Source organism: Haliotis cracherodii, unplaced genomic scaffold, assembly GCF_022045235.1.
Source record: "Haliotis cracherodii isolate W230 unplaced genomic scaffold, xgHalCrac1.p SCAF_8, whole genome shotgun sequence".
NCBI lineage: Eukaryota > Metazoa > Mollusca > Gastropoda > Lepetellida > Haliotidae > Haliotis > Haliotis cracherodii.
This window is the reverse complement of record NW_027266341.1, coordinates 37,722,451-37,749,925: the sequence shown is the minus strand read 5'-3', so window position 1 is coordinate 37,749,925 and position 27,475 is coordinate 37,722,451. Positions and strand designations below refer to the sequence as shown.

Here is a 27,475-nt window from a genome sequence, read left to right as displayed (position 1 = left end):
AACTATTCTTGTCTGCCGAATCAAATGTAATGATTTATGTCAATGTAGAAAAATACCCAAATGCAACAAAGACAATGTCTCAACTCAATCAATCTCACTAAAATCAGATCTCTCATTCCAACATACCTCACTGCATGGAGAGCTGAGGAGACCTCCATAGGCAGTGTCAACTTTCTAATCAGACAATCAGCGTTAAGGCTTCTGAATTCTCGGTATGATAAAGTGAAGTAAGCAAGACATGCATATCTGATATCAGTATCTCGAAAACAGACATAATTGGGGAGATCCGAACACAAAAAAATAAAGCCATGCTGTTATATTGTTGTGGATCGTTATACATCCTGTAGTGTCTGAGTGCTGTGGCCTCTACACCTCAAGAGGGTGTACTGTCAAGATTATACTTGTGTTCAGTGGTGGTTTTCTTTTCCCATGATGAATACTTCCAAATCAAGATGATAAGGGAAACATTTTGTTTTGTTTGTTGTTTGCACTCAGCAATACTCCAGCTATATGACAGCGGCCTGTGAATAATCAAGTCTGGACCAGACAATTCTGTGATTGACATCATCAGCATGGATCCACGCAAATGGGATACGATGACATGTATATAAACCAAGTCAGTGAGGCTGACCACCCGATCCCGTTAGTCGCCTTTTACAGCATGCATGGGTTGCTGAAGACCTATTCTAGCCCACATCTTCATGGATTGATAAGGGAACGAAGACAATTTTTTTTAGAACCCACACTGTCTTCATTTACATTGGGGGGTCAAAATATGCTCAGGTATCACCTGACTTGACCTTCTATGGAGGTGTCCTCCCATCTATGTGAGTAAGTGAGTATGGTTTTACGCCGCTTTTAGCAATATTCCAGCAATATCACTGAGGGGGACACCAGAAATGGGCTTCACACATTGTACCCATGTCAGGAATAGAACCCGGGTCTTCGGCGTGACGAGTAAAACGATTTAACCACCAGGCTACCTAACCACCAGGCTACCCGACCACTCCTCCTCCCATTTTAACGCAGGCAGGTATGTAATTTAATGAGATTGTAACTAAGATTTTACAGTCCTTACAGGATTCTTCAAACAATAAAATAATACATACACAATAAAACAAGATGTACTTATTTGCAAGATGATCATTATTATACAGGGTATATTTTCATTTAAAATATTATTTTTCTGTTCCTTTTATTATAAGAAATATTGTTTCAGGAAAAAAACCTCAAATAAATCCAAACCATGTTTTGTGCCGACATTACAAACCAATTACAACCTAACAGGGAGAAAACATACCTGCGATATGGAGCCAGCCCTAGGGTCAAATATCCTCAACGTCTTGTCCTTGCAAGACGACAGAAGCAGTGACCCATCCCCCTTCCATGATATGCTCTGTACCAGGTCACCGTGACCTTCTAGTGCTGAAAGGTCAAGGACGACATGTAACAAGGACTTCACTGTTCTCACCATGTTCTGCTGTGTTCTGAGACAGGAGGAGCTCATTAAGAAGGAACAGATAAACAATCAAGACAAATTCAGCAAGGATGACACTGACCTATCAGCTCTCTACTCAGGGCTCGAAAAATCCACTCATCCGCTCGTATTGACGAGTGGCACCATATGTAGGGCGAGAAAGAATTGAAGAAACGTTCGTCCTACCGGGTGAGTACATATCTTATTTGTATTCATTTCGTCCCTAATTGTTTTCAATAAAATATGCCGGTTAGTTTCGAACCTAACATACGTTTTCATCTCTCACATGTTCTACGTAATAACAACTAAATGTGTGTCGCTCCTATCATAAATAGACAACATATTCAGCAACTGTCTGTTACAGAAATAAACAGGTAGAGTGTTTGCGCAGCAGGTATTGAAACTAGTTTTTATACTTACCGGCATTATAATTGTTGTAAGAGACTTGTTACTGACACTTAAATTTCAAAGCAACAGAAAAACAAGTGATTTGGTGAGGGTAATGGCTGACAGACGGAATTTTTTTATCAGGAATGTGGTTGATGAGAAAAAACATGATTTAATTAAAAATTGGCAGAGAAAAGGAGATTTTTGAATAAACCAGTATGGCTGAAAAACGAAAACGAACTGTAGAAGACGCTTGGTTTGAATGGGCAGAGATGAACGTAGATGGTGGGGACTCTTATAAGATTTTACAGGGCAAGTGAAAACATTGCAGACGAGTACAAAATATCATCTACTTGCCCTGCAGGAAAAGTTTAAGAATTTTTCGCCCCCTGTTTACACTTGTTTAAAGTGCCTTGTTATCACATTATAGCCACTTGATTATTTTCCAATGTAACATTGGACCCCACTGCTAGTATATTGGCATCTTCCTATAGCAAGGAGTTACCCCCAGTAGCTGACTTTAACAGGACATTCTGTTCCACCCTTGACAAACTTGGCCGGAATTGTGGAGGTACATTTTGGCTAGGACAACTGAGTCTATGCATTATCCAATCAAAATCCCATAACAATATTGACACCCGTTTCATAAACAACATGGCAACTGCCGTGCCAAATCATTCAATTGCAGGATTTGCAGAACATGTGTACCATCAACTGAGCATTGACACATATTTTCCTAATCTTTTCGTGTTTATAAGCAAGGTGCGCAAGAGATATAATGCACTTCATGCTCTAAAAGCCATTTTATGACAATAAAGATCTTTATTATCATTGAGATCATCTTGACTGGGCACAGTCATTTTGTTTTAAGCAAATGCAAGTGATGATGTGAGAGCCTGAGGTGGAATCTGATTGGTCAGCAGGGGTCGACATAGTGGGGGAATAACTTGTAATAGCCACTGGTGGCGCTGCAATCGAGTCCAGAAATTGCTGCCATATTCGGCCAGGGTGGAAACTGGACTTTTAAAGTGAGTTAACTCCCTTGCTTCAGGCAGATGGTATATTGGAAACAGAAATAGTATGTCAACAAACCAGAAGTAAAATATGTGAGTTAGTTTTGGCATTTTGATCACCCCCACTTCACCTTTAACCAAACTCCAAAGAGAAGTGGTGTTCATCATACTCCAGAGATAAACATACTGTGTTTTAAATGTGGGGCTGAGTCACCTGTAGATTTAACCATGCTAATTTGAATTTGGAAGCAGATGTGCAGTGAGCTCAATCTGCAGGTTACCTAGTTCAACATTAAAACACAGTATTTTTATCTCCATTCTACCATGACTAAATATACCATGAACTCAATTGTGTTAGTGAGTGTATTGACTGAAGCGGCAAGGATTGAGTCCAATGATTAATAACGGTAACGATTAGTGTACCTTGTGCCATAATGAACAGTTGTAATAGATTTAATAAAAAGTTTAAACATTTTAAACAAACATTTGACATAAAACATGCAATTGATTATTCAGACGTACAATCCATCGTATCTGTACAGGGTTCCAATCAATGATTTTTCATTTAATTTTCTCTCCTTTTCAGTAAAAAGCAAACCTAAGTATGGGACACAGGGAGTTCAGCTTGAAGACGATGATATCATCAGTGCGGTGCAGACTAACCATATTTCTCCTGAGACCTGCAGACATCATAGACTCGGACAGATCTGTATGCAGACGCAGCCAGAACACCGTCAGCCATCGGGTGCCACAACACGTTCTCGATCTTCCTCTCTTCTGATGGCAGATTCACCACTGGGTTGCTCTCACTCTCAAATCCAGGGTCTTCTGGGAGAAGCCAGACCTTCAACTAAAGTCAATCATAGAACATCAATAACCATATCAGAGTCTTTGATTTTTCATTTAACCATAATAATATAGGCTATTGTAGGAACAGTCTGAGTACATGGAGTTTTGTGTGTCCCGTGTTAGGCTTTATACCATGAGCCGGCGACGAGGGAAGTATTAGACACCATGTACCCAGAGTGATCCTGCTACAACACATTTATTCTTCTGACATGTTTTAACCTGCCATTGTAAAAGAATTAAACAATTCAAAATTGATAGAAAACAGCTGTACACTTGAGCTGAGGTTAACTTGTGCAGTGTCACGTGACTTCCATTGACTCAGAAAAAGCATACAGCTTCTTGTGTCGAAGCGGGGTGAAAGGGATTTATTCTGCTTCTGAGAAATCCATGTGTAGCCTGACTTGCTCGCGGCGGGTATAAGAGATTTATTCCCCCAAAACTGAATGGTTATTGGTATATGGACTGTTGAGGACTACTCACTGATTGGTCACTTGAACCTGTTGCCAGGAGGTAATCGTCAAATGGGGAGAAGTCAAAATCTGTCACCAGGTCTGAAACACACCATTCACATCCATGAGGCACACTTCTGTGGTTGGAAGAAATACCTCATTGCCATACTTAACTGTCAGCTGAAATAAACATTTCTAAAACTTTTCTTCATATTTTTTGCTAACTGACACTATGAATGAAAGAATATTACACAAGTGTAACATGACAGAAATATGCACTTGGTTTTCAGATTTGTGAGTGAGTGAATTGGGTTTAACGCCACTTTTAACAGTATTGCAGTTATATCAAGGCGTGTCACCTTAATGTGAGGGGAAAGCCCGAAGTGATGCAGGTCTCAGATGTTTACCACTTTCGTGAAACCCACGAGCACGGGTATGGTGATGACAAACCTAGAAACATAATCGGGGTGAACTGTGATTCTAACCCAAAATCATAGGTTTGTGGCGTGCCAAAGGGATGCAACTCTGTACAGCGAATCGTGGCGCCTGAGAGGACTGGGCCACTGGTTTTCAGAATAGAGTGGAACATGATACTAAATGGTAGATTCTTATAACAAAAATTTTCAATCTGATTATCCATGCATAACAAAAACCTTGACTGGCTTACATGTGACACTTACTCTAAAGACTTATGCTCCAATGACTCTGTTGTGTACAGTGTTTGAAATTAAGGGGTTCTTGTGTCCTTAAGGTGAGGTGTGCTCTTAGGCCTCTTATGATATCTATAGTACTTCACTCACGCCACCTTCATGTGGAGGAGAGCCCAAAGTGATACACATCCAGATGAGAGCAAATTTGGTTATTTACTTGCATGTAAAGAGAGAAGCCATTGAATAACAATAAGCATATATTACACAGTGTTTGATACCAAAGTGTGGGTTGTTGTACTGTAGGAACTTGTTTCACTGACAAATATTGAAAAATCTTCAGTGTAAGCCATGTGATAGATCACTGAGAGGAGCTAATGAACACTCAATGAGCTCATCAACCCTGCTCCTTGGCTGACATCACATGGCATTGTTTTGCTGGTGTCTTGTAGCAAAATTTCACAAATTACGTCATAGGGTATTGTGAAGTGATTGTAAACTTTGTGTGGCAGGCCTGTTCCTCACAGCGATAATAGCGCAAGTCTATTTTAAAATATGGGAGTTACGATAACCATAGCCTTACGATAACTTTGTGGAATAGACAAAAAGTTATAAACAGCAAGTAATAAATAAAATACTAAACTCGCTCCCATGTAAAACCAATTTTATTAAACTCCTGAATAGTTCTGGTATCGGATTTAGTATTATATATGCATCCCATAAGAGCAGGTATGGTGCTGACAAGTGACATACTCAGGGGGATTTAAACCACATTTGGGTCCTGGCGTGCCTAAGGGAAGTAACTGTGCTTAGGGAATCACAGTCCCTTAGATGACTGGGCCACATGTAAACATTGCAGGTCCACTCACCTCCATGTGCGTGTAGAAGTGGTATCTTCATCCCCTGCCTCCCTGTACAACTCAGTGGCAGAATTCCTAAACTTCCTCCACCTGGTACAGAGAAATCTCTACTGACGCGGCTATCTCCAAAACATATTTTCTTTGTATCAACAAGGCCAGACTAGATAAATGACTGTCACTGTTCAAATGTATTACCTATGTACCCGACCCTACCCGGGTACCCACTGTAGGTCTCAATTTGGGTACAAAATGTGTGATTTGAGAATTGTTTACCGGAGCCCTGACAAAAGCTGAAGTTGACAGAACAAGATATGTCTTTAGTCAAACATATAAAAAAGTCAGGAGGAATGTGTGCAGAATCAGAAAGACATGCAACATTTAGTAACTTGCAGTGTAACCATGGAGTTTGATTGTAATCGTCATTAAACAATATATCACGTGACTAACCATGGATCTGGGTAGTCCTGTGGGTACCCAGGTCCTACTCAGGACCCACCTGACCCGAATACCTGACCTAGCTGTCCCAGCCCTACACTATACCTCTTGCCCCTGCCCCCACCCCTGCAACGATAAAATATACTAGATATGATAACCTGTAACAGGAAATTTTAATGTCCACTATCCTCTTAAATCAAACTTTGCAGTTTCATTGACATTTTGACTTTGTTTGTTCAACTTTATCTGACGCAAAAGGGTAGCATCATAATATTTTTTTGTAAACTTTGGTTGCATTTTTTAAAAGAAATTCCAGTTATTATACAATTTAACAATACAAGCTCATTTTATCATATAATGTAGGAGAAGAAAAGGAAAAAAATGTTTTAAGATATTTGTCTAATTTGGGAAGAAAATTCTCTAAAACATGTAACTCAGTTGGTCTGGCCAAAATTGTCAGTGAGCATATAAGAAATTTTGTTCACTGAACTGATGCACATGGTTTAATAGGTAAATGACAGTATTCAAATATTCTGACAAGTGATGTCTATTTATGCAATATGTAACACAACATGACCGTACCTGTGGAGTCGACATTGAAAGCCATGTACTCTGCACTGGCTTTGATGTGGTTCCCTTGAGAGTTCATCAATGTTCCAATTGGAAGTTCGGATATCCATTCCTGGAAAACATTGTCTATTTTTAGAAAAAGTCAGGTGTAGAGAAGGTGTTTTAAATGTAAATCGGCTTACTATGAAGAAAACAATCACTTGACTTTAATCAATTTAACGTTTGGTTTTGGAATTTAAGAAGTGTCTGAACCCTCTGATGTTTGTAGTAAGTGAGTGAGTTGGGTTTAATGCCCCTTTTAACATTATTCCAGTTATATCACGGCATGTCAGCTTAATGTGGGAGGAAAGCCCGAAGTAATGCAGGTCTCAGACGTTTACAATTTTCGTGAAACCCACGAGCACGGGTATGGTGCTGACAAACCTAGAAACATAATCGTTGTCAACCGGGATTCGAAAACCACAATCACAGGTTTCTGGTGTGCCAAAGGGACACAACTCTGCACAGGCCACCTGTACCCTCTCTGATGTTAGTAAAAAAAATATGTTATCAGTGGGTAAGTTAGTTTGGTTCAACCAGGGATTTACCATCTTCCTTCAAGTCCTGGAGACTCTCTTTAACAATTTTGGGGGCAAAGGCATTCATGAACTAAATACATGAATGTATATGTCACTTTTATTACAGATGTATAACATGCATTACACATATCATTACATTAATCACACATATCAAGCACAAGAATAACTCTAGTATGAGAAGTGAAAGGTGTTATTTGTTACAGTGTTTGACTTTCATGTACTATGAAAACACCACAGATTAGCTTGATTGCCACAGCATAGATATGTATGTTTACAAACCTCCTTCTTTGGAAACTTTGGGACAGAATTCTTATATTTTGATGCCTTAAACCTCCAAGCCATGGTGAATATTCTGCAAATGAAACACAAATATTTAGAACATGTGTCAGTGCCAAATAAATCGATACTTTTACCTCAAAAACATCAAGAATATTTCAACAAGTCAGTGCATAATAAATGTGATAAATGCTAATACAACAATCATATATGAAAATGTCCCAAACAAAGAATAAACATACTTAGGCTACGTGTACATGTATAAAAAAAACAATAAATGTAACATTTTTCAAAACTTCACCCAAACACGAATCCGTCCGATGGCGTAAATAGGTTATAAAGTATGATCTGGAAACTGTTTATATTAATTAGTCAGTAACATCAGAAACTAGTGCCGGAGTTCACCTCACGTTAAAAGTGATCAATTTGATGATTCAACAGATGTCAAAACGAAAAAGCCCGGGGCACACCGAGCTGAACGGTACTAATTATGCAGAGTTTGGGATAGGTTTCGTAAACGAGGAAGTTTCGCGGTGTCGATCTAACCTGTCGACTGATAAGCAACCCAAACGTCGATCGCTTTGTTTTGACTTAGTGTATTGAAACAGGTGTTCGGGGAAGGGGGCGTGTCCTGTTAGATGGGTTAACTCATGCGAATAAAGTCATGAGTGGGGCGAATCAGTTCACCTGCTGCTAAAGTTAATTTGAAACATTACCGTTGTATCTTATTTTGACACAGCTAGAGTTTTTTGCTGATGGGGGACCTCTATCACAACAACAAGGAAATGTCACATGCACCGATGGTTGTTTGAAGTTTCCGGTTATGAGTTCACGCGAGAATATCCGCATGTATGCGAGAGAGCTCCGAAGGGAAACACCTGAATGTCGTTCGACGTATAATTGGCGTTTTTAATCTATGAAATATTAAATATTTCATTATGCATTGTGTATAAACATTCTTTGATCCATTCAATTACACAAATATTCTTTTGATCTATATCTAGTATAAAATAAAATCACCTGACTGAATCTAATCCCTTCGAGCATCATCTAACAGAAAACATGGCGGCGCTCAGACGAACATGCGCTGAGCTGACTCGTCGCAGTGTCAACACACAGAGTAGCAGCGTCCGTTCATGTCTTCAGTTGGAGCACAAAACGCCAACTCCGTTACCAGTCAGATCATTATCATATGCATCGTCGTTTAGGTCTCCAAATGTTACAATAGGTATGATTTGATTAATGGCCATTGTTCAGTTTTCGTTCAACGAAATGTTGATCAAACTTGAGGATAATTTGTCCTATTCATTTGTTTTGAGGCGTTTGTCGGATGGTGTATTCTACGACATTGATATTTTTTCTTGTGCTCAATCATGTAACCTCCTTGCTGTTACATGACTGCACATTGCACAACGTTTGTCCTTGCAATCACAGAATTGCGTCATTCATCATAACGAGGATGGGATGATGAAAAGTTGTCTGTGTTTGTTTTTAAGAGATACAGTTGAGCTTGGTTAGGATTGATGGTTAGGATATAATTATTCAGACTTATTCTACAGATTATGAGACGGGTAGCTATGACATACCCGTGCATCCCAGAAGAACTTTTTGTCATCCCTCCTGGAACTCTTTGCAGTGGAATAAAACAAAGAATGAATCATGCAATGATGCACACAAATACTTTCGACAGATTTGACAAAACTGTAGCTGTAAAATTATAGATGTTTACTGGTGCACTCTTGCTATCCGACCTCAACTGAAGACAACAGTGATAGACCCTCCCGCAATATGTATTGCGATATGATTTAAATGAGTTGGTGTATTAAGAAAATATGTAAATGACATATTTGTTTGGGTTTTATATATTATGAAATAAATTAAAATCATCCTAGTACAGAGTGACCGCCTCTTCGCGGTTTGGTGGTAGAGCATCTGCTAAGAGAGCGGAAGGTCGGGGGGGTAGGATCCCTGGCCGCGTCATAAAAGATGGTACTTGTTGCTTCCTTGCCTGGCACTCAGCATTTAGGGGCCAAAACAAGGACTGGTCAGTTCAGAGTCGGTAAACTGTCTGAGTGAGTTGTTCATGTTAAACTGTGGCAAGGTATATCAGTGGGCTAGCACTATAAAATCAGCATTAGTCCGGACTAGTACAAGCAGCCATACACACACACATGCATGCATGTCGCTATATAAGTGCAATAATCTTTAATGCGATGTTAAATCCCATTTCACAACCTCATCTCCTGGTACAGATAATCTAAAACGTACTGCTGTTTGTCACTGTGTTACCTCCCTTGTATGCCACCATGGTTACAATGGCATACAAGAATTTTTACTTTAAGATCATTTCCAGCGAAAGGGGTGTTATTTGTGAAAGCTGGTGCCAAATATGCATCAGACTCAAGGAGATTGTTACTGTTGTGTGAATCATGGCAATGTATTCATGACCAGTAGATGTATGATAACGAAAGCACAGCAGTAAAATGATATGGTTTGGCTGCTAGGTTCCTGGAGAGGCTATAGAAGGCTTGTTGGCTCAGGCTGTGGCTCATGCATCACTGATCTTGCGTGACGCTTTGATCCGTAGGGTTGGCCTTGTTAGGGTTAGGACAAGTTTCCCCGCACTATGAACTACGACCTTCTATGTCCGTATTCTACACTATGAACTTTGACCTTCTACACAATGAATTATTACCTGCTACACCCTATTTTAACACGAAGAACTATGACCTTCTATGTCCGTATTCTACACAATGAACTACATGTGGATGTCCTGATATGCCTACAGCATGAATCAATACATTTCAAAATCCTGTCCTTATTCCATGTGGCCTGGCTAACAAGATAGTGTTGCTTCAACCAGCTTGTGTTTATCTCACATCACTGCTTTAGGCTCGTTCTAACAGTGTTAGCATTTCCTTTGAAAACTAGCCAGAGAAGTTATCAGATAGGCTATTAAAATACGTTTGTAATACTTTGTAAATTGTTACAGAATTAAAATATGAATCAGTACATTGGTGAGGCGTATCATATCAAAATTTGTGATGCATCCATTAGTGGTTGAAGGACGAAAACTCTAATGAACTGTGACCTACTATGTCTTTATTCAACGCTATTAACTTTGAATGCAAGGTCTCTACTTTGCAGGTTTTGGTCAAACAGTTCGGAACTGCCCTCAGGTGACCTCTGTCCACTTTGTCCACACATCAAACACTAAACACAAGCGCGATTACTATGATGTGCTGGGAGTGGATCGGTCAGCAGATGCTGCAACCATAAAGAAAGCCTACTATCAGGTAACCATGGCAACTAGGGATGGCATCAATGGATTGTACCCAATTGAAATATGTTTTGCAATATGACTTTGCCAAAACTCATTGATTATATTCTTATGTGAGGCCTTCAATCCCAAATTCAGGTTATATTTTTCAAATTGGGTCCTTCGTTCAATTTATGGTCTCTCGCTTTGGTGATTTTACAAATCCCTGAATTTTTGTGTTGATACCTGGAGTTTATTTAAAAGAAAAAAAAATATTTCAAAGTAATCATTCTTTTTTTTAATATTATAGTTATTATTATTATTAGTAGTAGTAGTAGTAGTATGTCATCGATACCAATTGCGTGGATCAATGCTCATGTTGTCAATCACTGGATTGTCTGGTCCAGACTCGATTATTTACAGACCGCCGTCATATAGCAGGAATATTGCTTAGTGCAGTGTTAAACAACAAACAAAGTAGTAGTAGTAGTAGTAGTAGTAGTAGTAGTAGTAGTAGTAGTAGTAGTAGTAGTAGTAGTAGTAGTAGTAGTAGTAGTTACTTTTTTTACAGGAACTTTATATGTATTGTCAAGAATTTGGAACAAGGTATAATATTCCTGTACATATGTTTTTCTGCTTCCATTCTATACATTTGTACGTCATGGACGCATGATTCTCCCTGATGGTTGTTGTAAATCAGTATTTCAACTCAATCTCCTTAACCCTAAGGGGCAAGATAATTATTATTAATAAGACATATTTTGAAATATACTAGTTATTAAATATCATGAATATAGTTGTTTCGGATCCATGATTTGATACATACCAGATCCTAACAGTCTTCCAAATAACCATGTTTCCAGTTTACTATGTTCAGGATCATTGATGGTGGCTGTAGATTTCCTGCATTCCGGGGTAGAATAGGTCTTCAGCAACCCATGCTTGCCGTAAAAGGCGACTATGCTTGTCCTTAAAGGCAACTAACGGGATCGGGTGGTCAGGCTCGCTGACTTGGCTGATACATGTCATCGACCCCAATTGCGTGGATCGATGCTCATGATCTCAATCACTGGATTGTCTGGTCCAGACTCGATTATTTACAGACCGCCGTCATATAGCAGGAATATTGCTTAGTGCAGTGTTAAACAACAAACCAACCAACCAATCATTTCTGGTCAATTCCTCTGTCTTCCTGCAGCTTGCCAAGAAGTTCCATCCTGACGTCAGCAAGAATGACCCCTCTGCTGCCAGCAAGTTTCAAGAAGTGTCCGAGGCATACGAGGTTTGTACGCCCAGATTTTGAAGATTGGTTATCCATGACATGTACACAGCATTGCAAGCATGGTAAACAGGAAGAGAAAATCACTGTTCTTAAAATCTTACTTTTATTCTACATTTGTGAAAATCTGGTTCAGCTGATCACTAAACAAGGAATTTATTCCTTCAAGCTGAAGGGTAAGCTACTGAACCTTTTGGTCTTAATGGTGTGATTGGTAGCCTAGTGTCTTAGAATTCGTTCATCACACCAAAGACCCGGGTTCAACCCACATGGGTACAATGTGTGAAGCCCATTTCCGATGTCTCTCCTGATTTTGCTGGAATATTGCTCAAGGAGGAGTAAAACCATACTCATTCAAATTGGCACTTGGCTCTGATAAGCAGCAATCCATCCAAGGATAACTCAGTATTTACTCTCCAAAAAATGAAATGTATAGGTGGTAACAGTATTTTTTTCAAAGTAATTTTTGTAGCTGGAAAATGCTCCATGGTCATGATGGTTCCACTGCTACGTGAAAATATAATTGTTTTCTCAAATCATACTGTTAGCAAAATGAATTTTGAAAATTGTCATATCAAGACTAATGAATAGATCTCCGTTGACGTGAAGCTGGTGAATCACAAGTATCAGTGGCATGGCATTTCCATGTTATAAAGAGCACAATTTCCAGCCCTTGGGCAGGATACAGGAACCTGGCACACCCTGTGTCACCACTGCGCCCAGGATCACAACAAATCCCACAATATCCAGGTTTTTCACCTTCGATACAGGCACTCACTGCAACATAAATTCCTGGTTTCATCGGACTGCCTCCATGGTCTAGTGGTCCGGAGAGCAGAAGGTCCGGGGTTCGATCCCCGGCCACGTCATACCAAAAGAAGTTAAAAGATGGTACTTGTTGTTACACTGTCAGGCGCTCAGCATTTAGGGGCCAAAACAAGGACTGGTCAGCTTGGAGTCAGTTTATTGTGTCTGAGTGAGGTATTCATGTTAAACTGCAGCACTATAAATCTGCATCAGTCAGGACTAGTACACGCAGCCACACACACACATGCACGTCGCTATATAAAAGTGCAATAATCTTGAACACGACGTTAAACCCCATTTCACCTCCCCTGCTGGTTTCATCCCATATTTGCACAGACTGTCCATTGTGAATTGTTTGATAGGCATTTCTTAGAAGTTCTTAGGAGTTGACTGATGACAAAGTAGACAGGCTTGCTTTGACAGTGGTATAAGGATATGTACTGAAACATCGCTACTGCAGTATGATAAAGCGTATCTTCTTTGCTGTCCATGATGGTTAACAAGTTGCTGAAATCTGAGCAAGAAGGCCCAATGTTGGTGTTATTGTTTCTCAATGTAATCGACTACTGTCCGTGGCTGCAGTGGTGGCGATTATATCATCAGTGGCTTCCCGAACACATCCAGGGTAACTCAGCAGGTGTGCATTATCATGACATTCTCTTTCAGATTAAATCCTCCTTGGGGCACTTATTGCATTTTCCTGGCTCAAGAAAATCTACATGACATAGTTGTAACCATTTTCCTTAATAAAAATTGTTACCACACAAAAAACTTTGTTTTTGTATGATATACGTCCACCCTTATGGTGCCTCACCCTCCACGGCGCGTCACGCCAAGGGAAGCAACTCTCACCCAAATCACTTTCCTTATGTCATCTGACTAAGACAGACGTGCTGTTTTTTTCAAGACAAAACAAAGTACAAGATAATCGTTCGTACAAGAACCATGGCAGACCAAACTGTATGTATGGTACATTTCTTTCATGCAAAGGCGTAATACATCGCATTGTGAAGTTATAAAGTTGTAATTATGTGACACGTGTACGATACCTTTGAAAACAAAGGCCGTAGTAGCGTCCATTTTGTAGTGCCACGTATGATACATGTAACACCAGGGCCATCAAAAACGGCTTGGGTTTTTTAATGTTATATCATCGGGCTTTAGCCTACAATCTTTTCCTTTAATAAACCCAAGGTGGTGTGTTATTTATTTTTAAATTACACTTACCTTTTTTACGGGTTTTTTACACCTTCGCGCGTAACACGCCCACTTTGGTGTTATAATTATACTACGACATTGGCTATTAGTATCGCGTTACCAATCGCATTCTAAATTACGCCTTTGCTTCTAGTTGCACAATTCATGCACGTATCTTTCCGATCTTTCAATCGCACTGATACACTTTATTACCCTTCCCGCCAAACTCAAAAATTACGGTCTTTTTTACAGACCTTCAAACTGTGTACGGGGTGCTCGGCTTCGATTCCCCCCCAAGACAGGCATGATACTTGCATAAAGTGTTTGGCCGAAGACGGGCATGACGATGGGTCATGCCTGATCTGTGTTGCATTTACACCACGGGCGCAAAAAAAGAGGAAGGTGGACCTCTTACACTTTAAGGGTCTATTGAAGGCGGGGGTGGACATTAGATCGGCAAAGACCGCCCCCCCCCCCCATCTAAAAAAGTAAGAAGGGGAAAAAAAGCAGCTGAGACTGTCTCCTCCGCTCCCTCCCCGGGGGCCGGGGGAGAAGGCTCTAGGGTCCCCGTCACAATCACTGCACCCTCTCCTGCACCGTCTTTGGCAGACATCTCTGCCTTGTTGAGGTCGCAGATGGCGTCGATGATGGAGGAGGTAAAGTCTCAGCTCCGAGAGGAGATGCGGACCGAGCCTTCCCCGTTGTCGGCGCCGGACGCGGCTTCGAGACCTTGTGATATGCCCGGTGTCGGCCGAGGCAGGCCACTTGGTCTCGGGGACGATCTCAGACCGGGCTTCGGCGCCGGCTCGAGGTCGCTCCCCAGCGGAGGGGTGGCGGGCACTGGCCCGTTCACTACCGACGCACAGTTCTCCCTAGCGGAGCCAGACGCCTCTTCCGAGGCCGAGGCTTCCTCTAGCGGATTGCTAGCCCAGAGCCAGGTGGGTTCCCTTGAACCCCCGGCACCTCGGGACTGGAACTCGGCTTCGGGCCGGGTGCAGCCCGGGGATGCGAAGGCCCAGGCCTTCGGGCGTCCCCTTCCGACTTCGTCTGCCTCTTCTCTCGGGGAAGAGTCGATTAATTTCGGCTCGGAATCGAGAGAGGAGGAGTGGATGGAGGAGGGGGGAGACGACTCGGAGACCTCGGGAACATTTTCCTTCGTTTCCTCGTTGAGGCATGTACGGGACAAGATTGTCCAGGTACTGCCTCAGGTGGCTGCGCCTATGCCCCAGTCGGATCCGACTGAGTTCCGCCTTCCGGGGGACGCTTTTGCTCCGAGCAAGGCGCCCCAGGTGCGGCTCCGTATTCTGTCCTCATTGGTGCATGAAGTCATCAATCCTCTGTTGTCGGGTGCCCGCAGGAAGTTCGACCTGCCCGAACTTATTAAGCGGTACCCGTTAGCAGAGGATGGTGATTTTGAGGTACCGGTGGTGGACGAATGCGTCTGGACCTCCGTTACCCTGGGGGGGTCTTCGACCCCCAACTTGGCTAAGGTCAAGCAGGGCCGGCGGTTGCCACCCTTTCCCGCGTGCGGTACGGAGCTGAAGGCTGCTTACGTTTGCTTCGAGGAGCAATATCGTAACGCATGTCAGCAGCTCCGGGTGTCCGTACACTCTGCTTATCTGTCGGCCGTACAGAGGGAGTTAGCGGGAGAGGGGCCGGCCGACTCTTCGGAGTTGGCCGCGCAACTGACGGAGGTACATAGTCATCTTGCCAGGGACGCTATTCGTAGCTGTGCCTCGCAGATGATGTGCGCAGTCATGGGCATGCGCAGGCTGTGGATGTCGGTATCCAAATACTCGGCTTCCACACGCCAGGATCTACTTGCTTTGCCATATAAGATGGGTGCCACCCTCTTCCCTGGGGCTCAGCAGGTGGTCCGAGAGGCCGCACAGTTGTATGCCTCCATCAAGGATTCTAAGGCCTTGTTGGAGGTACCATGCGTTAAACCGCGTAAGCGGACCTCTCCACTTGCTTCCTCCTACGCTGATGCGCCGGGTCAGAAGTCTGCACCTGCTTGGAAGCAGCCGCTTCCTTCAGGTAAGGGCGCCGGGAGGAGCAAGAGAGGCAGGGGCCGGGGCAGGGCAGCTGGTCGAGGCCAGCAGCCTTTTCGCGGGGCCGGGAACCCATCGGGTTCCCATTAGCGCCCGAAGTGCCCCGGGCGGACCCACGGTCGCATGTTATCGAACTGCCGACAGCCGGGGTCCACTGCCTCAAGCCGGATGTCCCCGTAGGCGGCCGACTGGCTCTATTCCTGCAGGAATGGGAGACAGTCACATCCAATCCCTGGACCCTGTCCACTCTAAGGGATGGCCATTTGCCTCAGTGGAAACACCATCCGCCCCCCTTCTCCGGGATAAAGCACACTCCGGTGCCTGCTACCCTAGAGAGGGCGGAATTCCTCCGTGCCGAGGTCGACGCACTTCTTATGAAGGCTGCGATCGAACCGGTTCCCGTGGGACAGGAAAGCGAGGGCTTCTACTCGACATATTTCCTAGTCACCAAAAAAGACGGAGGGTTCAGGCCTATTCTCAATCTGAGAAGGCTGAACAAACTTATAGAGGTACCGTCCTTCAGGATGGAGACACTGCGCTCGGTGATCTCAGCTGTCGAGACCGGAGAATGGCTAACGTCAATAGACCTAAAAGACGCCTATCTCCACGTACCCATACACCCCGAGTTCAAGAAATACCTCAGGTTTTCTTTCGACGGGAGGTGTTATCAGTTCAGGGTTCTACCATTCGGGATCGCTACGGCCCCGAGGGTGTTCACCAAGCTGATGTTGATTCCCGCCCAAGTGGCCAGGTCAAAAGGTCGGTTCTGCCATCCGTACCTCGACGACTGGTTACTAAGAGCTCTATCACAATCCCTGAGTCAGATAGCTACACAACAAGTGATAGATATTCTGATCACTCTAGGGTGGATAGTCAATCTCAAGAAGTCAGATCTGAGCCCTACTCAGAATCTAGTCTTCCTAGGGGCGAATTTCAACACGGTGAGCGGAACTGTATCTCTGTCACAAGATCGCATTACCAAGGTCAGAAGTGTTACTTCCCAGTTCCTTCTGTCCGCCAGTCACACTGCTCGTACATGGCTCCAGTTACTGGGCAACATGGCGGCGACAGTGGATGTGGTTTGGCGGGCGCGCTTGAGAATGAGACCCATTCAACAAGCGCTCCGTCGACTTTGGGTGAACTCGGAAGATCTCGAGACTGTTCTCGAGACTCCGCAGTGGCTCAATGCACACCTTCAGTGGTGGACCGAGGTCGGGAATCTGTCCCGGGGGCTCCCCCTCGACACTCCCGTGCCGTCTCTCACAGTTCAAACAGACGCGTCACTCTCCGGCTGGGGAGGCGTTCTGAACGATCACACTGCCTCGGGACTATGGTCCCAGCAGGAGATCAAACTGCATATCAATGTGCTAGAACTGAGAGCGGTCAGGTTGGTGTTCCAATGTTCCTGGATCTGCTTCGTGGCCAAGTGGTGCGTCTAGAGATGGACAACCAAACGGCGATGACTTACATCCGGAAGCAGGGGGGAACGGTGTCTCCGTCGCTTCTCCAAGAGACGTGGCAGTTCCTCCTATGGTGCGACTCACACGTTATCAGGGTGCTACCTGTTTATCTCCCGGGGGTAGACAACGTCCGTGCGGACGCTCTGTCTCGCCGGATCCTCGCTCCTCACGAGTGGAGGCTCGACCCGGGGATATTCGGGATTATCTCCCAGTTATACGGGTCGTTCCAGGTGGATCTGTTTGCGTCTGGGGTGAATCACCAGACACCAACGTTCTGCTCCCGAGTCCCCGACCCGAGGTCGGTGGCACCGGACGCCTTCCAGCTAGATTGGACGGACAGAATTCTGTGGGCATTCCCCCCAGTACCTCTGATTTCCAAGGTCCTGTCTCAGCTAGCCACTCAGCCTGCGCGACTACTTGTGCTCCTGGCACCCCTTTGGTCGGCGCAGAGTTGGTTTCCAGTCATACTCAGGTTTCTGGCTCAGCCTCCTGTTCTATTACCTTTACGACCGGACCTCCTATCCCAGAACGAGGCCCTCCACCCGAATCCCAGGATTCAGTGGGTGGCTTGGCCACTGTCCGGAATCGCCTCCAGGAGAGCGGTATTCCTGCACGAGTTGCAGACACAATACTGGCTTCGCGGAGGGATTCGACAAACGTTCAGTACGAGGATAGATGGGCCTGCTATGCGCGCTGGTGTGTCGATAGAGGGATTGCAGATCCCTTTTCTGCAGATCTCGTAGCCGTACTTGAGTTCCTCCAGTCGCGACTAGATGTCGGCCTGGCCGCATCGACAGTCCGGGGGTACTCTACAGCTATCGCTGCCTTTCACGTCCCCGTCGACGGGGCACTTTTGGGTGCGCACCCATTAGTGCAGCGTTTTTTAGCAGGTGTGGACAGGATCCGACCGCCTGTCCGGCGGATCAGTCCCCCTTGGGAATTGTCAATCGTTCTTGATTGGCTGTCCGGTCCTTCCTTTCGGGATCTGTCGTCTCTCTCTCTTCAGCTGTTGAGCTGGAAGACGGCGTTCCTTGTGGCGGTAACGTCCGGCAGACGGGTAGGCGACATTCACGCAATGTCAGCCGATCCCGAACTAACTGTCTTTCACCGGGACAGGGTCAGTATTCGCCTGCCGGACTCTTACCGTCCTAAGGTCGCACACGCCTTCCACGTGACGGCTCCTATTGAGCTACCTGCTCTTTCACAGCCTTCTTCGTCGGGGACCACTACAAGACATGCTCATGTCTTGGATGTCCGCAGGACCCTTAAGTCCTATATCAGCAGAACTAAGGGTATCCGTAAGGATAATCAACTATTTTGCTGTTATGGCGGTAGGAAGGCTGGCTCACCTGCGAGCAAACAAACAATCTCCAGGTGGATAGTCTCTACTATATGTACGGCGTACACACTTCAAGGCAGGGACCCCCCTACCAAGTTGAAGGCTCATTCGGTTAGAGCAGTGGCTACGACACAAGCGTATGCCGCGGCTCTGCCCATTGAGGAGATCTGCTCCGCGGCTATTTGGAGCCAGCCGAGCACGTTCATCAAACATTACCAACTCGACAAACACTCAAGCGAGCGTGCTCGGTTTGGTCAGTCAGTTCTCCGAACTGGGCAAAGTTCTACATCTCTAGCCGATTGAGCCTTTGAGATTTTAGACCGCCCGGACCGGTTATAACACTGCTCAGTAACGGTCCGGATTTTATCTTCTACGGTCGATACAATACCAGCCATTACCACTCGATAATCATCGTATTTGCACATGCACTCCTTCGATTACGGCGACCCTCTGGCCTAGCTCTGTGCGGGTTTATAGGCTCTCGTGATCTGTGCCCCAATATCACTTGTTCAAAAAAAGTGTGGGGGGTGGGGGGTGTGTGTGTCTCGAGTTCTCGATATGATAAGCCACAAAGAATGGCTCTTTTCATGGTGTATGGTCGATAACGCCCTGTCTCCAGCCCCCGCCTTTCGACGGTGGTGCCTCACGATAAGGTTGGTTCCATTTATTGAACTCTTGTTTATTCATTGAAATAATCAAAATACGATGTATTTATGCACGCTTGTTGCTGACGGATGCCACTTCCTAGATTATCTTTAGGAGTCTATCTTGATGCAATAAGTGCCCCAAGGAGGATTTAATCTGAAAGAGAATTTTACAAACCTGTAGAGGTTATGAATTCTCTGATGAAATCCTCCTTGGGGCACGGCCACCCGCCTCCCCACATTCCGTCAGCATTAGACATATGGAAAGTGATTTGGGTGAGAGTTGCTTCCCTTGGCGTGACGCGCCGTGGAGGGTGAGGCACCATAAGGGTGGACGTATATCATACAAAAACAAAGTTTTTTGTGTGGTAACAATTTTTATTAAGGAAAATGGTTACAACTATGTCATGTAGATTTTCTTGAGCCAGGAAAATGCAATAAGTGCCCCAAGGAGGATTTCATCAGAGAATTCATAACCTCTACAGGTTTGTAAAAAAATTTTCCGTCCTCATGTTGTCCTGGCTTGCAAGCACCAGGCTCCATTGTTCAGCATGACATGGCAGGAGGTGTCATGCAGTCATTCAGGCCAGTGCTGGACACACACAGAGCAAGTGACGTAACCAGCACATGGAAGGACTTCACCATTAATGGTTGATGAACTCTGTCATTTTAAAATTTTCCAGACACACACTTGTCCCACATACTGTTTTTAAAAACTTGTAGAAGTCACTGAATTAATATCTTAATAATGTGATTTAAAAAAAATAATTTTTTCTTAGGCTTAAAAAAATTAAATGAATTTGTTCTCAGGCAATGTTTTTTTTGACATGAAAACCTAGTTGCACCAGGGGCATGTTGACATGAAAACGTAGTTGCATCAGGGGCATGTTGACATGAAAACCCAGTTGCACCAGGGGCATGTTGACATGAAAACCTAGTTGCACCAGACAAAATAAAGTTGCACTCTTGTCCCATAAATTTATCAAAGATGAAACATAAACTGAATACATACATCACAGATCTCTGATGACTGTCATGATTTTACATCAACGTTGCTATAAAACATAATAGGATGTGCATGTAATCTTGTACTACCACAGTACAGAGTACATAGAACTTCCATCATGACGACCCTGCTGAACAGGAACCCCGTGTTGTAACAGCGCCATGTTTTGATGCTCAGTTAAGTATGTCAGAACGGTGTGAGTCCTCAGATTCTCCCCTACCAGCCCTTGTTGTATAGTGTCGAAACTAAGTCCAGGAGTCTTTATAATGATAGCAGGGGGTACGGGTGGCCCAGTCGTCTTAAGGCGCCGCGTTTCGCTGTACAGAGTTGCATCCCTTGGGCACGCCAGATATCTATGATTGTGGGTTCGAATCCCGGTTTGCCCCGATTATGTTTCTAGGTTTGTCAGCACCATACCCGTGCATGTGGGTTTCACCGAAGTGGTAAACGTCTGAGACCTGCATCACTTTGGGCTTTCCTCCCACATTAAGCTGACACGCCGTGATATAACTGGAATACCGTAAAAAGCGGCGTTAACCCCAACTCACTGACTCACTCACTCACTCACTCACTATAAGGATAACATATAGCAAAACAAAAATATTTACTAGTCCTTATGATACCTTAACTATTGGGCAGTTTGGCAAGGACTACAGGACTAGTCCCAATTTCTAACGCTGTTGTAGACACTTAACCCCAATTCTCATTGGTAATGTTTCAATGATACCAGAAGAATGAAGTATATAAACACGAGGACAAATGCCCAAAGTGTTCAATATCATATTTGAGTAAGGTTTAAAGTTTTTATGAGGCTGGTAGTTAAAATTACATGATATGGAGTTATCCAACGGATCAACAAGTGCTAGTGTGGGAGTAATTATGTGCCCCCCTGAACATTTGTTCTGGGGGAATCAATATATTTACTTGGAGTATTGGTTCCTGTGAACAATATACACGGGATGAGGACTTCCCTCTGTTAATTTCTACATAGGAATTTTCCGGAATATTTATACCTGGGACAATTTTCATCACTACCACTAGTGCTTGGTTCACACGTAAGCTGAAGACCCGGGTTTGATTCCCAACGTGGGTACAATGTATAATATGCTTGAATATTGCTAAAAGCAGCGTAAAACCGTACTCACTCATTCATTCGCTCGCTCTTCCTACATTGAATTGACATGCTGTGATATAACCGAAAAACTGTTCCCTGCAGCATAATACACAACTCACTGTCTGCTGAGAATATGTATTGATAATGAAGAAGTATGGCCAGTGCAAACACCAGATTATTGTCCCGGCTCACCAGATGCAACATACTGCAAATCCCTGCCTGAAACATCTTGTACGATGATTACTTTCCCACATTAATTGTTTTTGTGATTTTTTACCTGGGAGGGTGTTTCTTTTTAATTTATGCAATCATGAACACTATTCATTCCTGACAACAGCTGATTCAATGTAACAGTAAGTCACTGAAGTCCCGGCAGGCAAATGTAGCTTGAAAGGTTGCTTCCCTTTGTTGTGCCAGGATCTGCTACTGTTAGATAATGATTTAAATCTTAGATTCGGGTTGAATTCTTTTTTCTCTCATCAGCACCATCCCCACCATCCCCACATTTAGCTGAGAAACTGTTGAAATCAGCAACACACTCACTCACTAGTGCTTCAAGATGTTGAAGCATTTGTGCACAGAAGTTAATACTAAATTATCTGTGTACAAAAATGAATTAAATTGAATGTTATAAATGGACGAATGAATTATTTATCATATTTTTTACCATATGGTTATCATCATTGAGACATGAAACCAAAGATGACTAGATTACATGTACCGTATTCCATGTAATAAGCACCCATGGCGCTCTCAAAATTAGAAATAGGGGGCTCTTATTGGAATATTATTTTGGTGGAAAAAAACAGAGTTGAAAGTTCGCAAATTTCGTGGTTTATGCTGACAACCTGAAATGTTTATATACGACATATATATTTTTCCAGGATTTAATTGCCAATAATTAAGGGTGCATATAACACACAAGTGCATATTATACACGAATAATTAAGTCTTGTGTACGTTGATCGGAAGGGGTGCTAATTGAGATTGTTCACTAGCCAATATATTAGCAAATATTGCCGTAGGCACTTATTAGAGCGGGACGCTTATTACGTCGAATAAGGTAATAACTCTCACAGCACAATGTTTTGTTTTCAGAAATTCATTTGTTGGTTGTCTCGAACCTGAGATAACTTACACGTTTTTCCAGGTCCGACAAGTTCCACACAATGAGGTTCGACTGTAGCACCATTCATTCTTGGACATTAGCATCATCCCGAGGCAAGGGAGTTAACTGACTATAAAAGTCCATTTTCTCCCTTGCCGAACTAGGTTGGAATTATGGAGTTATATTTTGGCTGGACTAACAAGTGTATTATCCAATCGCCCGACGAACTAGAAATCTGGTTCGTAAGCAACATGGATTTCAATGTGCAAATTTAGGTCGCCTGCAGGATTTGCAAATCTTGTGTACCGTCATCTGGGCATTGACAGATATTTTTCAAATCTTTCATGTTTTTAATCAAGGTGCTCAAGTGATTTCATGCCCATCGTTGGGTAAGACACGTTGTATTACAACATAGGTATTGATTATCAATCAGATCGTCTTGACATTTTCTGAAGCAATTGGAAGTGATATTAGAAATGGAGTCTGATTGGTAAATAGGAGGGGCATGGAAGGGACCTAACTCGTAATAGCCACTGGTGGCGCTACAATCAAGCCTTGAAATGCCAAACTAGTTTGGTAAGAGTGAAAACTTTCATAGTGAGTTAACACCCTTGCTTCAGGAAGATAGGAAATTTCTGTTACACTGGATGTACTTCCATTTTGAACTTTTTAGGAGGCAGGGTTTAGCATGGGTTAAACCCCTTTAGTGTGTACTTGATGCTGATGGCATGTTTTGATGTGTGCAGGTCCTGGGAGACACCTCCAAGAGACAGCAGTATGACACATTCGGGATGGCTGGGAGCGGAGGCAATGCAGGACAGAGACAAAGTGGATTCTCCAGTCAAGGTAGGATATGTCTGAAATGTCATCCCTTTGCATGTATCACATTTTCATTCCCTCATTTGATTTTGTTATCCATTGTTACCAATCATTTTTATAGTTAACCTACGAAGTAGTTGGGCACATTGGTGGCCAGTTTGCTGTGCAGAGTTGCATCCCTTAGGCATGCCAGAATCCTATAAACATGGGATTGAACCACATTAATTTTTCCCCTCACTTGGTGTATTTTTGCTGCAAATAGCTTCGAGATTGCTGATGCGAAGTTTACCAATAATCACTTACCCCCTCAGTAGACCGCTGACCCGTGAAGATTTGGGCGATCCAGGATTTAATTTGGGTCAAGTTATTTGAGTGAGTGAGTGAGTGTGTTGGGTTTAATGCCGCTTTGAACAGTATTCCAGATATTCTTTGGCGTGTCAGCTTCATATGGGAGGAGAGCCTGAGTGATGCACGTCTCATGTAATTTGAAATGAATTACTTGCTATCACAATGATTTGAACAACAAAAAGCATAAATACCAAAAGACGTTAAAAGATGGTACTTGTTGTTACCCAGTCAGGTGCTCAGCATTAAGGGGCTTAAACCAGGACTGATCCGGTCGGAGTCAGTATACTGTGTCTGAGTGAGGTATTCATGTTCAACTGCGGCATGGTATCTCAGTGGGCTAGCACTATAAATCGCCATCAGCCCAGACTAGTACATGCAGCCATGCACGTGCATGCACATGTTATATAAGTGCAATAATCTTGGACACAACATTAAACCGTATTTCACCTCACCTCGCTCACTCGTCTGTATTCTCTTGCAGGGTTTGAAAACTTTCATGGCTCTATTGATCCAGAGGAGTTGTTCAGGAATATTTTTGGTAATGCTGGTTTCCGGATGTCTGGTTTTGGCAACATGAATGACTTCGAGGAGTCCAAGTTTGGGTTTGCTCCAGCCTCAGAAGTAAGTATATATTAAGGTTGCAACTTGCAGGGAGTCACTGCAGAAAGGGGTGTTGATGGGGTAGCCTAGATGACCCATCGTAGACTTACAACTATCATACAGGACCAGTGGTGAGATGACTTTGACTTGGAGGAACACGGCCCTGTGGTCAAATACGCAACGCAAATGTGCATCCAGTACACACAAGAGTTAAAAATGGACGCAGAAAAAGAATGTCCCGAAGGACACACAATGATATTCATTGTACCTACAGTGCAACAAGAGCACTAATGGGCGTCTGTCATTTCATCCATCAATCATGACCACTGTCCACATGATCATTGATTCATTCCAGGCTCTGAAGTAATTATCGAATTAGACAGTACACTACACCATTTCATTACTTTACAGGACCCTCAAATTTTCAGCAAAGACCCTTAAAAATAATAATTGCAGGTCCCCTGAAACCCCGCTTTTGTAAGCCAATGTAAAACTATGAGTTGTCACTTCTTATTGTGCCGGAGGAATGCCTCCGTAGGCTAGTGGTAGAGCGTCCACCCGGAGAGCAGAAGGTCCGGGGTTGATCCCCGACTGCTTCATAACATAAGACGTTTAAGATGGTACTTGTTGTTACCCTGTCTGGCGCTCAGCATTTAAGGGGCTCAAACAAGGACTGGTCGGCTCTGAATCAGTATACTGTGTCTTTGAGTGGGATATTCATGTTCAACTGTGACCTGGTATGTCAGTGTTATAGCACATCGCTATTAAAGTGCAATAATTTTGGACGCAACGTTAAACCCTATTTCACCTCACCTATTGTGCTGGGGGAACTGTAGTGGGATGCATCGTAAATGGAAATGTCCAGGAGGAGTTTCTAGGGAACGCATTTAATTTTTCGTGTGTAGAACTTGTAGGTTATAATAACTATGCAACCAACTTAAACATTTAGCTCTTAGCTTTTTTATCACATCCAGGATTTAATTTGGGTCTTGTAATTTGAGTGAGTGAGTGAGTGAGTTGGGTTTTATGCCGCTTTGAACAATATTCCAGTTATTCCTCGGCGTGTCGGCTTGATGTGGGAGGAGAACCTGAAGTGATATACATCTCATGTAATTTGAAATGAATTGCTTGACATCACAAGGATGAGAACAGCTCAGAGTGTTTGTGTCACTTTGTTCACTAACGGGATCGGGTGGTCAGGCTCGCTGACTTGACTTGGTTGTTGCATGTCAACGTATCCCAATTGCATGGATCGGTGCTCATGATGTCAATCACTGGCTTGTCAGGTCCAGACTCGATTATTTACAGACCGCCGGCGTAGACCTGGATTATTGATGAGGGTGGTGATAATAAACAAAAAACAAACAAACAAATCAACAAACACAACTGTGGCTCATGAGCACCTTTTGGTGCCAGTTGAGCACAGGCTCATGTTTGAGAAACCCATGGTTTGTTTCTCTACTTCCAGATAATGATGGACCTGACGTTTCAAGAAGCAGCCCGCGGCGTGAACAAGGACATCAATGTCAATGTCAAGGACGTCTGTCCCAAGTGTTCTGGGAAGAAGGCAGAACCTGGGACAAAACCTGTCAAGTGCCATTTCTGCAATGGGACGGGAATGGTAATTTAAATAGATGTATTCCAATAAATGGAACAATTTATCAGTTATAGCTTCCACATCTGACTTAACTGGTGATGTCCTCACACACTAGCTTCGTGGCAAAGAACATCTGATTCGTTCATATTGCTATGGTTAATCTGTCCTGCCATGCCCTTAACTATAGCAGGGCTGGGATGAGTCCATATTTACTACCTCACGGTTCACACAAGGAATTTTCTGACATGGGCCCTTTTTGTGAAAACTTTAAATAATCCAGAGGTACGCCCATACAGCACAATGTTAAAATGCCCCATTATATTTGAAAATGAGGGCCTTTTTCAAATTTAGGGGCACCTAAGGCCCCAATCTAGAATTATCCCTGCTACCTGGGTACCGATCCCCCTATTAACCGACCCTGTCTGGGTACCGATCCCCCTATTAACTGACCCTGTCTGGGTACCGATTCCCCCTATTAACCGACCCTGTCTGGGTACCAATCCCCCTATTAACTGACCCTGTCTGGGTACCCATCCCCCTATTAACCGACCCTGTCTTGGTACCCATCCCCCTATTAACCGACCCTGTCTGGGTACCCATCCCCCTATTAACCGACCCTGCCTGGGTACCTCCTGTAGGTCTCAAGAAATAGGTACAAATGTCCAATTGGGAATAGTTTGACCATGCTTTGTCAAAATGTATTTAGGTACTCGTATAGAACGATCTTGTCATGCATACACTGAAGTTGACTGTAGTTTTATCTTCATGCAAACATATAAAGTCAGAAGGAATGTGTGCATATTCAGAACGAAATGTGAACATTTGTTACAATGTAACTATGGACTTCTAGATAATTTTTGCCATTAGATGGGTCCGAATAGTCCTGTGGGTACCCGGGTCCTACTCAGAACCCCCCTGACCTGAGTACCTGAGGTACCTGTCCCAGCCCTAAACTATAGTAATATGAAACAATTAGTGTTCTTAAACATAGCTTCTTTCCTAGACTATGAAGGCACTCCCACCAGAACATGCCAATGCAGATCTGTTATATAAAAAGTGTCATAATCAAGGATTGACTTGTTTTGTTCATCTCTTCAGCACGCTCAGGTATTGCAGTCTTTTAGTAATACAATAGTGGCATCATTTAGCATTTGAAAAGTTAGCTTTTCAGTATAATTTGTCATAGGTACTTTTGGCAGGTATGTTTATCATGTTTATTACAGTCTACCTGCAGTTTCATTTTGATAACTATGAGTGAGTGAGTGAGTAAGTGCGTATGGTTTTACGCCGCTTTTAGCAATATTCC

The 27,475-nt window shown here is 43.5% G+C and overlaps 2 protein-coding genes across 6 annotated transcripts in view; one reads left to right on the top strand and one right to left on the bottom strand.

Annotated features, from left to right (window-relative positions):
* Nucleotides 1-8,349, bottom strand: part of LOC139449451 (coronin-7-like) — a 28,099-nt gene extending 19,750 nt beyond the window's left edge. The window contains exons 1-7 of one of the 3 annotated variants that reach the window (XM_071230851.1): nt 8,258-8,349; nt 7,545-7,617; nt 6,700-6,799; nt 5,692-5,772; nt 4,207-4,277; nt 3,541-3,727; nt 1,301-1,425 (exon numbers count right to left, since the gene is read on the bottom strand). In XM_071230851.1, coding sequence (XP_071086952.1) covers nt 1,301-1,425; nt 3,541-3,727; nt 4,207-4,277; nt 5,692-5,772; nt 6,700-6,799; nt 7,545-7,607 — 627 coding nt within the window. In that variant the 5' untranslated portion in view covers nt 7,608-7,617; nt 8,258-8,349. Of the gene's footprint in view, nt 1-1,300; nt 1,426-3,540; nt 3,728-4,206; nt 4,278-5,691; nt 5,773-6,699; nt 6,800-7,544; nt 7,618-7,946; nt 7,981-8,087; nt 8,145-8,257 lie in introns of those variants that run through there. The other 2 variants (XM_071230852.1, XM_071230853.1) reach the window with 2 other exon arrangements.
* Nucleotides 8,350-8,598: 249 nt separating this feature from the next.
* Nucleotides 8,599-27,475, top strand: part of LOC139449817 (protein tumorous imaginal discs, mitochondrial-like) — a 30,795-nt gene continuing 11,918 nt past the window's right edge. For all 3 annotated transcript variants that reach the window (XM_071231356.1, XM_071231358.1, XM_071231357.1), the window contains exons 1-6: nt 8,599-8,769; nt 10,689-10,837; nt 11,999-12,082; nt 23,552-23,651; nt 24,454-24,593; nt 26,041-26,193. In XM_071231356.1, the coding sequence (XP_071087457.1) occupies nt 8,604-8,769; nt 10,689-10,837; nt 11,999-12,082; nt 23,552-23,651; nt 24,454-24,593; nt 26,041-26,193 (792 nt within the window). In that variant the 5' untranslated portion in view covers nt 8,599-8,603. The remainder of the gene's footprint in view (nt 8,770-10,688; nt 10,838-11,998; nt 12,083-23,551; nt 23,652-24,453; nt 24,594-26,040; nt 26,194-27,475) is intronic.